General features: G+C 45.7%; 1 protein-coding gene across 1 annotated transcript in view; it reads right to left on the bottom strand.

Moving 5' to 3' along the window:
* Positions 1-13,178, bottom strand: part of LOC8032295 (ankyrin-3) — a 54,720-nt gene extending 41,542 nt beyond the window's left edge. The window contains exons 1-4 of the mRNA XM_040217115.3: positions 12,989-13,178; positions 12,226-12,449; positions 7,372-7,621; positions 3,485-3,608 (exon numbers count right to left, since the gene is read on the bottom strand). Coding sequence (XP_040073049.1) covers positions 3,485-3,608; positions 7,372-7,621; positions 12,226-12,449; positions 12,989-13,070 — 680 coding nt within the window. The 5' untranslated portion in view covers positions 13,071-13,178. The remainder of the gene's footprint in view (positions 1-3,484; positions 3,609-7,371; positions 7,622-12,225; positions 12,450-12,988) is intronic.
* Positions 13,179-13,509: the final 331 nt, after the last annotated feature.

Raw genomic sequence — 13,509 nt, 5'->3', positions numbered from 1 at the left:
AAAAAATGCACATATTGGTGTGGGCAAGACACCAGCAGTAAAAAACGATTATCGGATCGGTAACAATGATCATTCCTTCTTCCACATACCTGGACAAAGAAGAAGACTCGTTTAAGCATGGTGAACGAGCTGCTGCTGTCCTGCCCACTGGCGTCGAAGCCTTACGTTATAGCGCGGTACCACTTATAGTGCGGATTTTCGCGACTCCCGCGACATACGTTATATGCGGTCTACACTGTAAATAGGTGTGAAAAAAAAAACCCTAAAAAAACTCCCGCAAATTCGAAGAAAAATAAACCTTTAAAACACGGAACTCTAGTCGTGATTAAGTGCTATTCATCGGGGAACTAACGAGTTCTTTTCTAACAAAAGTAAAACATGGACGAAGGAAGCACCCAGTGTGGACTGCGCCCCAAGTGCAGACTAGGTAGCTAAAAAAGAGCACTTTTCAGCCAAAAGTCTCCAGATGCAGGGAACAGACTTATAGCCTGGAAAACACGGCAACAGCAGCACGAAAGGCGGACGTCGAACCTTTGCCATACTAGCGTGGCAAAGTCAATGGTAACACAGAAGGCGATGTATTTGTTCAGAGAAAGAGTGTACACATGCATATGAAGACCGTATGGTGCGAAGCGGCCCTGTGTCGTGCAAGTTAAGTGCATGAATGCTCCGTGGCTGTCTTACTAGTGGGTGCCATCCCCTGCAGTTGCGATGTAAATGCAACTTTCTCAGAGCCTGTTGGAGGGAGACGCACTAGACAAAGCGTGCAGAAAACAACAATTGGAATGCGGCAGTGCCGAGCGGAGCCCTGGACCAGCTGCGGCGAAAGAGAACCAAACACTCGGAGCTACCTCAACCCCTTGTGGCAAAGGAATCTGCTTTTTTTTTCTCTCCGCTTTCCCGTTGCTCTTCCTTGCACTCTTTCCCTGGGGAAGGCCAGAGAGCACTCGCTCCGTGCTCGTTTTACGGAGCAAAGCGCCGCTGTTTGTCTGAACACGTGATGTTGTGACACTATCACGCCGTGTCGACTGAAACAGTTGACACAGCGTGATAGTGTCGACTGCTTCAATGTCACACGCTGTCTGAGTCAGTGTCACGGAGTGCCAGTGTCATACAGTGTCACACTGTGTGAGTCAGTGTCACAGTGTCAGTGTCACACTGTAAGTCACATTGACAGTGTGTTGTGACACTGACACTGTTACAACAGACTGTCAACGTGCGTCGTGACAGTGTCAGTGTGACACTGACAGTGTCAGTGATGTTGCGACACCAGGCACGTTTCATATGCTTACGTCATGCCAAGCACCATACCATTGTCTTTACAACGTAATTTCAGCCTCGTCATCCGTCAATGTTCCTCTGCAGACTGCAGTGATTGGCGCTCTCAAGTGGTTTTCAAGAAAGCAGATGCCCCAGATTTTGTAGAGTGTGGGGCTTATACAGGGTGTCTCCCTTTAAGCTTAACAGATCTGTTAACAAAAAAGCTATAAAAGCCACAGTGATGTGGTTTGCGCAGGTCACTTATACACACAGGGGGACATAACATGGGAGCTAATTGTCACAATAAGTCAAATAAATAATGAGAATTTGTAAATTGACCTTCTAATTAGTGAAATAGACGTGTTTCCAATTAGAAACTTGCTGGGAATCATGGAAAAGCACTAAATCGGTAAATTTTTGAAAGACTGAGCGTGCGGGAAGCGCAGTAGTGCGCTAAAGTTACCACCCTTGCAACACCATACCTGCCAACCTACCAACATAAAAATTCAAAAAACCGCCGTGCAAAAAAAAAAAAAAAATTTGTTTTAGAAATTTGGGAATTATTGCAACTGACATTGGAAAGAGGGAAGGGTGGAGACTCACTAGTTTATTTTGAAGTGTTGTTGTTGCATCGTCAGAAACTCTTCCAAGTAGGGTCGTGAAGACAAGCGTCGGGGGGGATACATTTGCGAACTGCTGTTGTTGCTTCCGTCCAGGGCGATTGCAAAAGCACGGCGTTTCAGCGACTCCAGCAGTGAGCTTTCAAAGTCTGCAGCCAATTCTTCGACACGTGCTTTGGTACGTCCGCATCTATAGCGCTTCACGTCGCCATACTTCGGGAAAATCTTGCGAAAACACGGTCCCGTGGAATCACTCACGCTTAGTGGCAGGTTGTGTTCGACAAGAAATCTCGTGAAGAGGCACTCTGCGCGGATTACACCGTCTTCGCAGTTCTTTTGGAGGAAACTGCCGATGGTGCCTTGCCCTTCTGCAGCACAAACATAGTTCTGATGCTTCTGTGAAGCAATGTGTATCTTAATGTCGGCCTTGCCGCTGTGCAAAACGCTCACATCACAGGCGCACGTGGTACAGGAACCATACCTGTCACCTTTCCGCAAAGTGACAAAGCAAGGAAACTTAGTCGTGTATGATCCGAGAAATACATGCAAGTACTTCTTCTTGGCTTTTGAAAGCGCTATCAATCGTTCCAATGATCCAACTAAATAACTAACCTGGCGGAAACACAGAGAAGTTCGACGTTCCGCCCTTGTCTCGACAACCCAACGAAGCCAACTGAAGCATAGCGCACCCACAATCATATAAGCCGTGTGCGAAAATGCGCTTGAACTTACTCTAGAGTAGAGGTTTCGTACCTTGGCGTTTGAAAACCTACCCTCGTTTTACGCTGCTGCTCTGACCGAGTTGTCACGTGGTAACTGACTGGAGTAACCTAAACCTACTCTCGAGGAACTCGCACTGACACGTGGATAACAATTATGGCAATAAAACATAAAAAAAAAAAAAAAGCTACTATTGCTGGTTGTTTTTTGAGAGATTTGAGGCAGCGTTTGTACAATCGGGAGATGGGATCAAGGTTCGGGAAGCTCCTGGACAATTCGGGAGGGTTGGCAGGAATGCAACATGCGCATGGCAAGGCTGAGAAAACACTGATGATAAAAGAGATGAAAAAACACGCCCGTGATCGTATTGGTGGCCTTGCTCCCGCTGCACCCAGTAGTAAGTTTAGCGCTCCACCGTGCTTCCCATGTGCTCCAACTCTTTCTAATACTGACCGATGTGGTGGTTTTCGATGATGCTCAGAAAGTTTCTAGCTAGAACCATATGTTTATTTTCAACGATTAGAACGTTAATTAAAATAGTTTAGTTCTTTAGCCGAGTGATCGTTACGATTAGCCCCCATACCATGTCCCTCTGTCCGCATAACTCGCCTACACAAACCGCATTAGTACAGCTTTCCCGGCTTTTTTAAAACAAAGGTTAAGCTTAAAAATAAACACCCGTATAACAGATGCGCCGCTTTTGTTTAATTTACGTTCCATCTCACATTGAGTCCACCTAAACTTTGTCTCAGAGATTGAGCAACCCCAAACAGCCTATTAAGCCATTTTTCAGAAGCTGGGGCATTTTTCCAAGAATTCATAGACGAATCGAAATTTGGCAGGGAGTCTCCAGCCCCACAGGAACCAATCGGGAGGCTGCTCACCTGTTTTTCGAGTTGACCCTGCTTCCAGCCTTGAGCAGCATGTGAGTGACCTCTTCGTGACCCCCCGTGACGGCCAGCTGGAGGGGGGTCACATTGTCGCTGTCCGAGACGTTGATCTTGCAGCCTGGCGACAAAGACGCCATGCCCTCCTCTTAGTTCGGCGCAAAAAAGCACCAAATGCACGTAAAAATAGGTTTGATATAAAAATACGCAGCAAAAACTTCAGTCTAGTTATACACAGACTGAGAAAGTTTTGGGACTTTCTGAGAGATGTCTTTCGTAGCAGGTGGTTATGTGTAGCTGCAATGGGGTCGCTCACACTCAAAACAAGAATCCGTGATCCAGACTTTACATGTAATGTCCCGTTGTATAATTCACAGTTTTTTCTCAAACATTTTTCTTGGTGCGTCTTATACTGATAATCACAGAAAAGTCTTTATGTATCATAAGGGTAATTTTGAAGCTATAGAGAAAGGGCTGACTGAATCTTTCGAAGATTTCGAGCTTTTCTCTCTAGAAAACAGTAAAGAAGCTACATGGGAATTTTTCAAAACTCGTTTGCTGGAATTAATAGGAAAATACGCTCCCGTTAAAATAATACGTGCAAAAGCAATGAATGATAAGCCCTGGATGAGAGCTGCCGTAAAGGTGGTGATAAAAAAGTGCAGACGTGGTTATAAAAATTATAAATTACACCCATGCATATCGGCAGCCGCAGAGCTAGAGAAACTGAATGTAACCTATAAGGAAGCTATTACCACTGCAAAATGTGAGTATTTTCATAAACTTTTCGATGGCATGCGACTTAGTAGCAAGGAATTTTGGGAATACCTCAGAAAGACGCGTAAGGAGAAGATGGAAATTCCAAATATATTATACCTTGGGGAAGTAATTGAAGGAAGTTACAAAAAATCAAGCTGTTTTAATACATACTTCCAGTCTATTTTTGCCTCCAGCGTCAGAACTCATTCTTACCCCCCCTTCCCTCAATGAACAAATTGTAAATCAAATGCCTCCGGTCGTCATGAGTGTAGAAGGGATAAAGAAGTGCTTCGATGAGCTTGATATTAGAAAGGCCGTAGGTCCCGATGGTTTGACACCGGGAGTTTTAAAATTATGCTCGTTTGTTGTGTCTCGCTACTTAAGGATTATTTTCTCTAAATCGCTAGAACAAAGTGTACCCCCAGGTCAGTGGAAGATGACGTGTGTTACGCCAATCCATAAGCACAGATCAAAACACAATGTAGGGAATTATCGCCCCATATCACTGAGCTGCACATGTTGCAAAATTTTAGAGCATATTGTTTATAGTAATGTTGTGAGGCATTTCAATACAAATAGATATTTCTCTTCTACTCAACATGGTTTTAGAAAGGGCCTCTCATGTTCCACACATCTTGTAGAACTTTATCATGACTTGGTTTCAACTCAACTGCTGAGGGGGGAGGAGAAACGCACGCCATCTTTCTTGATTTACGCGAGGCTTTCGATAAAGTGTCTCGCCCTTTGCTGCTACACAAACTGAGCTCCCTTAGCCTTGATGAAAACATATACCGTTGGATTGAAAATTACCTTTCTGGGAGAAAGCAGTGTGTTGTCATAAACGGTGCAAGCTCAGATCTTGTTGATGTGACTTCTGGCGTGCCGCAGGGTTCAGTGCTGGGACCCCTTTTATTTCTTGTATTTATTAATGACATATCATCGAACATTAACTCGCACATAAGTCTGTTTGCGGACAATTGCGTTCTGTACAGCAGGGTAGACAGTGTTGGTGATTCAGCTTTTTTGCAGTCGGACCTAGATAAAATATCGGATTGGTGCAGGATTTGGGAGTTGGGCTTAAATGTGGAAAAATGTATGCAAGTCACTTTTGGGAGGAAACGTAACCCTGTCCATCATGCTATGTTATTGATGATCCTAAATTGAGTAATAACACTGATGTTAAATATTTGGGGATTACTTTGTCAAGCACCCTTTCTTTTAATGTTCATGTCACTGAAACTGCTAAGAAAGCAAGACGCACTTTAAATTTTCTTATTCAAAATTTACGCGGTGCTCCACAGAAACTAAAAGAGACTGCCTATTGCTGTTTGGTAAGACCTACACTGGAATACGCATGTGTTCTGTGGGATCGCATCAGAAGTACCTTGCAGATAAGTTAGAAAAACTTAAAAACCGTGCGGCGAGAATTGTAACAGGAAGTTATAATAGTAACAAGAGTGTAACAGAGACTAAAAATGTACTTGGTTGGGAGACTTTATTGTGAAGGCGCAAAGATTTTCGATTGAGGTTCTTGCTCGCAATTTTTTATGATATGACTGGTATTGATAAAAGCAACGACATAAAATTACCTAACTACATTTCAAATCGTGTGGATCATACCAGAAAAATAAGAGAAATTTCTTCTAGAACAGATTATAAGAAGTTTTCATTTCTTCCACGCACAATCGCTCAGTGGAAACTGTTACCAGAGTCGTTTTTTATTCGTAAGGACGTGGAACCATTTATCTCAGGAAATGGTCTTGATTTTTAATGTTGTTTATGTTCAATGTTTATGTATTTTCTCTATAGACAGCCCAGGTTGTATATTTAAGCGTTCTGTGTTTATTTTATTGAGCGTATCAATCCATGGGCTGTACCTGCCATAATGCCGAAGTTTTTGGCGCTGCAGGTTTTTTTCTGTAAATAAATAAAACAATGCAACCTATATGTGGGTTTCTAAAAAAAATTTACCATTGCGAACGCCATTTTTTTATGCACCAGCGCCGCCTTTTATAAAGCACCGTAACTACATAGCCATAAGTGTGTTGCACCTTCCAGGAGGCAGTGCTGTCGACGCACTCTTCCACACTCTTCATAGCCGACTCAGAAAGCGAGTTAATTGACAGTTTCCCCAGTTTGCCGCTTCCCTAAAGCAGCTCTATCTGGATAGGCAAGGCAGTGAGAATAAATCTTTTACAGCATGTGATTGACGTTGCCTAATTCAGCCATAGTTCCGTATTCTTTTGCTTCAGTCCAGTAACACTGAAATGTAAGTGGGCTGGTATACACACACTGCAGAAAATCTACTCGTGCGTCTTTCTTAGTTTCCATTAGATGAGCACTTTTTTTATGCCATGCTCTAGCTGCGCCACTACATGTAAAAGGGATTGCGGCTAGCTGATCTTTTAGCGGTACCAAAAGAGTGTGTATCAAGACTTCCTATCTGCCTGCACGTTGATGCTCGCATCGTCTCTGTGACTTGGCTCAGGCTAGGCCTAGTGGTCGAAAGCTTGTTTCACAACTTTCTGGCACGTTGAACTTTCGTTCATTCAGCACGGACATCTGAATAAATTTGACTACCTTCTCACTCTGCATGTTTTATTTCCTTTTGCTAGGGAACACTCGATTGCCCCCGCCAGACAGCGCCGTGCTATGGCCATTTCTTGCGAGTCAAAATGTCAAAGTTGTTGCGCGTCAAACAGTTTGTGGGAAGTTGCCAATCGTGCGAAGCTCCCATTTCGCGATCTCTATCCGTGTAAAAAGAAAAAAATTCATGGCGTGAACCAGGCACGTAGCCAGGATTTTGTTTTAGGGGGGGCCCGCCCATGACAAAATGCTGTACGAGGGGGAGCGGGAGAGGAGGCCCCAGCAAGATGGAAGATTTTGGGGAGGGGGGGGAGGGGGCCGGGCCCCACAGGGCCCCCCCCCCCCCCATTGCTACGTGCCTGGCGTGAACCACGCGAAGAGGTGCGACTTATACAAAAGTGCAACTTGTATACCAAATTTTCTGCAAAAACTGCTCAGTATACAGAAGTGCGACTCATTCGAGGGTGCAACCTACAGTTCGGAAAACACGGTTTGAGAAACAGTCTCAGAGAGATCTTCAAACAGACGTCCAAGCTCACCGGCCTTGATGAGGAGGTCGAGCACCTCCGGCCTGCCTTGCTGGGCCGCGTAGTGGATGGGCATCCGGTCGTAGAAGTCCGGCAGGTTGACGTCCGTCTTGCGACGCAGCGGGGCGAGGCGCCACAGGGACTGGAACAGCCCCAGCCCCCTCTGGTGCGGGTTGTCCCGGTGGTGGGACGAGGCGTCGCGTGGCAGGTAGATGCACGGCAGGGGGTCCTCCTGGAGGCCCGTCTTTCGGGGGGAAACGTCCTGAAGACGGTCCAAGAGGTGGGCCTTAGTCATCTCTAATAAGATGTCTTCCATGTTCACAAGCCACACTGCTCGTACACAGTACAAAAGACGCAGTGTTCGCCACGGACATGACGACAGGGTTATTTGCAGACGTGCCCCATGGATGTTCAAAGCATGTTTGCTTCATACATATGTATACTTCGAACTTGTCTGCATGCAGTTTTTATGTGACCATGGTGACAGTGACATCATACGGGGAGGAAACATGCCTCGGACAAAACGCCTGCAGACAGTCTTCTGTAGGATGTATTAGCAGTGTGACAGTGGCTTCATGATGTAATCGAACAACGGAATCTCCGGAGAAACCCGAGTCTGTTGTAAAGCTGTGAGAAGGAAAGGTTGCGAGGAGGATGCCGTTCAGAAAATATGAGCAGGCGTTCTCAAGACGGAGTTGCGTTTAGCTGAGGCGGTGCAAGTTTTCTTGATGCAAATCCATTTCCGACAGTGTATTCGCGCAACAAATATATTTTTTGTGGGGAAAGCCGAGTACCATTTTGAAGGACTGCGGTAGGGCAAAGTCAAGAGAAGGAAAAGACGAAACTCAAAATCTGAGCGAGTCCTCGCATGACGGAATCGCGTGTGGCTGACCCGGCAGAGTCTTTCTTTATGTGAATGTGTTTGTGATCTTCGTAGACTCATCCAACAAAAGGCAGAAAAAAAAGACAAAAGAATCAGAAGGGGACTTCACAGCTCATTGCTGCTGACCATAATCCTTTTTCAAAAGAAGGAGGACCAGAAACTTTGACGGGACGGTGGATGTTTTGTCGTCTGGCCACCGATTCCCGGCAGCTTTCCGCGGGCACCAGGGATTAGCGAGCACCCATGACACTCTAAGACATTTATTCCTCTTCTTAGAGAAAGGCTCCGTCGCACAAATAAGCTAATAACATACTCTTATGACTGCTAGTTCGCCATATAGTAACTGTATATGCACCACTTGCACAGCAGAGCAGCGCAGCAGTCTTCCCTTATTGATCCAAGAATGACACGTTGCAACGGCGGAGTGCCAGTGGTAACCCTCTCCCTCGAAAGCATGTGCTCTACGTAGAGAGCGTTGTCGTTGTCTGCTTGTCCTTGGATCATTTTCGAGCATATGACCCCCGCACCGCCAATGCGGAGTTGGTGGCGAAAGAAAAAGGAATGCTACACCTTGGCTCTGCCATCTAGTTACTCTAGTTAACGGCATTGTATCGTAGGTTCCGTGAATACCAGTTCAAGTCGAACAATGCCGCATAATAGACAATATCTGAAGAGAAAAGGTATAAGAAGAGGACAGTATATAGAAGTAGACCTTTGCAGTGTGAAGGTAACAACGTCATTGATCTATTATTTTTCAAAACCCCATTAGTGGCTCCCTAAAAGGGGTAGTGCAATGACCTTAGTGTTAAAAGAATTTGTAGTTTGTATTTTTTTATTTTGTTTATAGAAGCACAAGAGACCAAAAACGCGTCACTTTGCCCCGAAATACTGCTATTCCGCCGCGTAATCACAAAGGAAAAAATTAATTATTTGCCGATCTGCGGCTGCGTGTGGCAGATAGGGGAACTACAGTGGCGTTTCTGGGGGATACGTAGAAGGCAACAAAATGTGTCCCCCTACGCTGCTACAATCGTCATCAGCCTCGTCAAAGATTGCTCACCACAACCTTCGAGAATGCTAATCCTCAAAAAGTCGACAGACACGGAGGAAGCGACTGGGGTCTTTGAAGAAAGAACCCAATTGGAAACCAGGCAATCCCCCAGAGTGCGTCACTCGAATGACAACTTGGGAAGTGGAGAGAAACTCTTTCATTTTTTTTTTTCATTTTTTTTAAATAAAAACTAGCACGCACAAGAAATCCCGGTTTTCTTTTCTTCTTTCTATAGGCAATGCAGATTAATTCCTGCAGTTAATTGGCCAAAGTCCGAAAATCATTGCACCGCGCTCAACCGCGCACAATCTTTGCACGAGCCAGCAGCCACCAATGTGAGGAAGCACATGCAACGAAAGTGACACCATAGTCCTCAATTGACGCTTAATTAAGACGACGGTAAAATCATAATGTATGGGTTTCGGGCAAAAAGAAAATAAAGACAGGCTTTTCATCTCCACAAGTGAAAGCTAGGTGCTTATTAGACCAATTGATCGCCTACCTTTTACACCAGACCCCACTGTGGAAATGAAAACCTCGTCGTTATTCTCCTCCTTCCTTGGAGCCCACACATTTCACTATCATCTTAAGCATGAATGGGGGACTACGACATTAATTTCGTTACGTTTGCTCGTGCACACCAGCGGCTGCTGGCTCGTGGAAATATTGTGGGCCACTTATTACAGACACTGAAATATTTCGCCGAGCATCCCTTTAAAGGGATCCTGCAACTATACTGAATTCAAATTCACTAACTACATGTACCTATATTCACTCAAAAAAGAATAAGAACAGACACACATGCGCTGCAGACCGGGTGTGTCTTTCAAATGCCTGGGCACATGCTCCGTGCTTTCCTTCGAGCTTTCGCTGTGCGCATGCCCGGGGGGCACGAGACGCATCACTTAAGGTAGGAGGCTTGCGCCGGAGGCAGGGCAACCAAAGCTCCTCCTCACCATTCTCACTTTATCAGTGACTACAGAAAGGCACGAAAAATTTAGCCAAGGATTGGGGAGCAAAAACTGTGGTTTTCCCCAAGAAATCTTGAAAATGAGGTGCTGGGTGAATTACCATATAATGTGGCTCGAGCACTGTGTCACCAGCGTGCCTGTGCTAGGCTACAATAAAAGGGTAGGGTGCTACCGGCACGTAAAAGTGAGCACTTTAACATGCTCCCTTTTGCGTGCATTAGGTTTCCCATGGCCCGGCGAAGGACGTGCTCCCGAAATGCTGCGGTTTTGCTTTTTCTTTTTTTTTCTTCTTCTTTTTGCGCGTTTTTTTTTATCACACGTTATTATTTTCCGAGGTAACAATCAACTCTTGGGCGCATATTTGAACAAATGGCACGGGTAAGGAAATGACCGAAACCCAATGCCACTCGATGCCCAGCACATGCTGAAGAACAGCCAACCCAGGGACCTGACTTCTATGAACATTGGCCGCTCAAGATAGCAAAAGAACACTTGTCAGCTCGTTTAACCCACGAGCCAAAAGAGGACGCACTGAAACACCTCGCAGGCTTCAATATGTCATGATTTGAGTGACTGCTCATTTTGTTAATGAGTTGAAGCAAGTCGGCTCGGGTTCTCAATATTATTTTTTTTACTAATTCACCAATCACAACTTAGTTAGATCTGAAATATCATTTGATGGCTCCTTTAAATGAACCAATTTAAGTTTCATTTCTGACAGCATTACAAAAAAAACACATACCCTCATTAGGATGTGCTATGCAGAGCGCAGACCTATGTCAGAGAATGCTCCAGCCTTACTCCCAGAGCGGTTCAACTTTCCTCTGCCTTCTGTCAGCAATCACTTTCTCTACAGCATCAATTGAACACTCAACGGTCGCATATCAAATCAAGAATCGAACACAACAAAAAACGGGAGGGGCAACACTATACGCGAGCTGTACGCACAAGATTCACGGGTCTTAAACTCTTTGACCTCGAAGACCGGCCATCTTCTTTGACCGACAGCCGAGGAATTGCTCCCGGCCTCGGCTCTGATGCCATGAAGCGATGCAGAAGACTACAAGCCTTGTAAACAATAGCGAACGTCCTACATTTTCACGCGGGCAACTTTCTGTGGCATTTCAGAAGAAGTGAAGGGTGTGGGTGCACAGCTTTGGGCTCAAGATGTGCAAGCGCACAAGCACCCACAGCTTTGACTGCATAGCCACAGAAAGTTGTCTGCCAGTATAATGTGTGCTCCGTGCATCACTAGGCGGCTCAGATCTTCTACAATAAAAAAAATGACCGCACCTCCACGTGGTGAATGATGTTGATTGGGGCAAAGCTCTGGTGGTGCTGATGATACTGATTTTGCTCATAGGTAGTGCTGATGGTGCTGATCTTTTTTTTATTGCTCCAAGGTAGTGCTGATTTCCAGGTTGCGTTGGCATGGAAAGTGTGGTATGAAACGTGGTTATATACGCATTTGAGCATTTGACTGCAGCGCTCTCTCTCGTCTATAAATGTTGAGCCAATGCATGCAAAATTTAACGCGATTATATGCGCATTTGACCGCAGCGCCCTCTCCTGTATGGACGCCGAGCGGCTACATGCAACGTTTCATCCATGACATCCCCAGCTCTTGAGTTACTACCACATCTCAGAGCCCCCTGCTCGTCCCGCAATCGTGGCCGAGTGTTTAAGGTGATGGACTAGAAATCCATTGGGGTCTCCCTGCACAGGTTCGAATCCTGTCGACTGTGCAAACATTTTTTTCTTTTGCACAGACGCACGGACACCGGACAAGGCTAGACCGTAAGGAGCTTCACCCCTGAAAGTGCTTGAAGTGAAGGAACATCTCCTTTTGGGGGAAGGTACGGCCAAGAGAGCGTGAAGCCTCGGAGAACCCTCGACGGTACTCTGGGCGAACACCAGAGTTCCTGGGAATCCAGTTTGAGGATCCCCGGCACAGACCATACCTCGTCGTTGCTGCGGTTCCAAGCTGCATCATTGGGACGAAGGAACGCGTCAAGGGTGTCGTCCAAAGAGTAAGGATCCTCAGGCCCAGCCGAGTACTCGCTGTCGTCGGCCGGGAAAAAATCCTCAGCGTGCAGCAAGACCTTCAACACTTCTAGGTTGCCAATCTGTACGGCTTGGCCCAGCAACGTGTAGCCGGACTGGACGAGCGTGTTGACACGAATGCCTATCGGAACGAGAAAGAATAATGATTTAGTTAGAGCAACCTAAACTCTCTAGAATGAACTCAAAACGATGTTATCTATAGTCGGTTGCAGGTTAAGAACAGCAGGTCAAGCTCCGCCCCCACGAAGGCCCTTTCTCTTTTTACTCAAGCACAGCGAACGCTGGAATGAAGGCGAGTGGAGGGGAGCAAACCACCAATCGTGGAGAGCTCTGTGCGATTGGTCTGTCCTTTTCTAGACCTGCAGCAGAATAAAGTTTTTAGCCAGACTGATCGACTAAGGACCTGTCAGGCCCGAAACGCTTCTGCACCATCTCCACTGCTGTCTCCCCACCCCAACAACTAAGGCCAGGATTGTTTGACCATATTACTTAAAAAACCTTGTTTTTTTCAATCCAGGTTAGGCCATCCAATTTCAACAAGCCACTAAGCATCTTTCAAACAGCTGAGTGGACGACCAAGTTGACCGTTCGTTCCGATTTGCGACAAAGAATTGAAGATACGGTATGTGCGTCTCAGTTCGAAGGCGCACGTCTACGTACCTTCCCGAAGAAGAGCTTTGACGTTTTCGACATCACTACGTGTGACTGCTTCGTACATAAAGTCGCCTAGCTCGGATGACATGTCGCATTTGAGATGGAAGCACTCTCGAGGCTGCGGTTTAGTCACTCGCCGGAATCAAATGCACTGCGCGCAGACGAAGAGATGGGATTATCGGGAATGCGTATCAGTTTTAAGGGGCCTCAACCAGTCATTGGCAGTGATATGCGAGTAAGCGTTAGTCTCGATCATCTCGCCGATTGTCTTCAAGGATTGAAAGCCGCGAGAGAAGATAAAAACAGCGGGGCAGCGGTTCAGCGACAGCAGAGATGGAAATGGATCGGATTGGATTGGATTGGATTAGCTAGCTTTCATTTCTCCGCGGATATTTGAATAAAAGAGGCGCTTTTAGTAAATAAAAAACAAAGCGATATACGTGAATTAACGAAATTAAGTGTAATATGTTATATTATTGAATAAATTATTATCACTCATGTTCGTACTGTTTTTCTTTTTTTTTTTC

Source organism: Ixodes scapularis, unplaced genomic scaffold (assembly GCF_016920785.2).
Source record: "Ixodes scapularis isolate PalLabHiFi unplaced genomic scaffold, ASM1692078v2 PGA_scaffold44__24_contigs__length_19508400, whole genome shotgun sequence".
NCBI lineage: Eukaryota > Metazoa > Arthropoda > Arachnida > Ixodida > Ixodidae > Ixodes > Ixodes scapularis.
The sequence above is the reverse complement of the archived record's forward strand: the minus strand, read 5'-3'. Positions and strand labels throughout refer to the sequence as shown.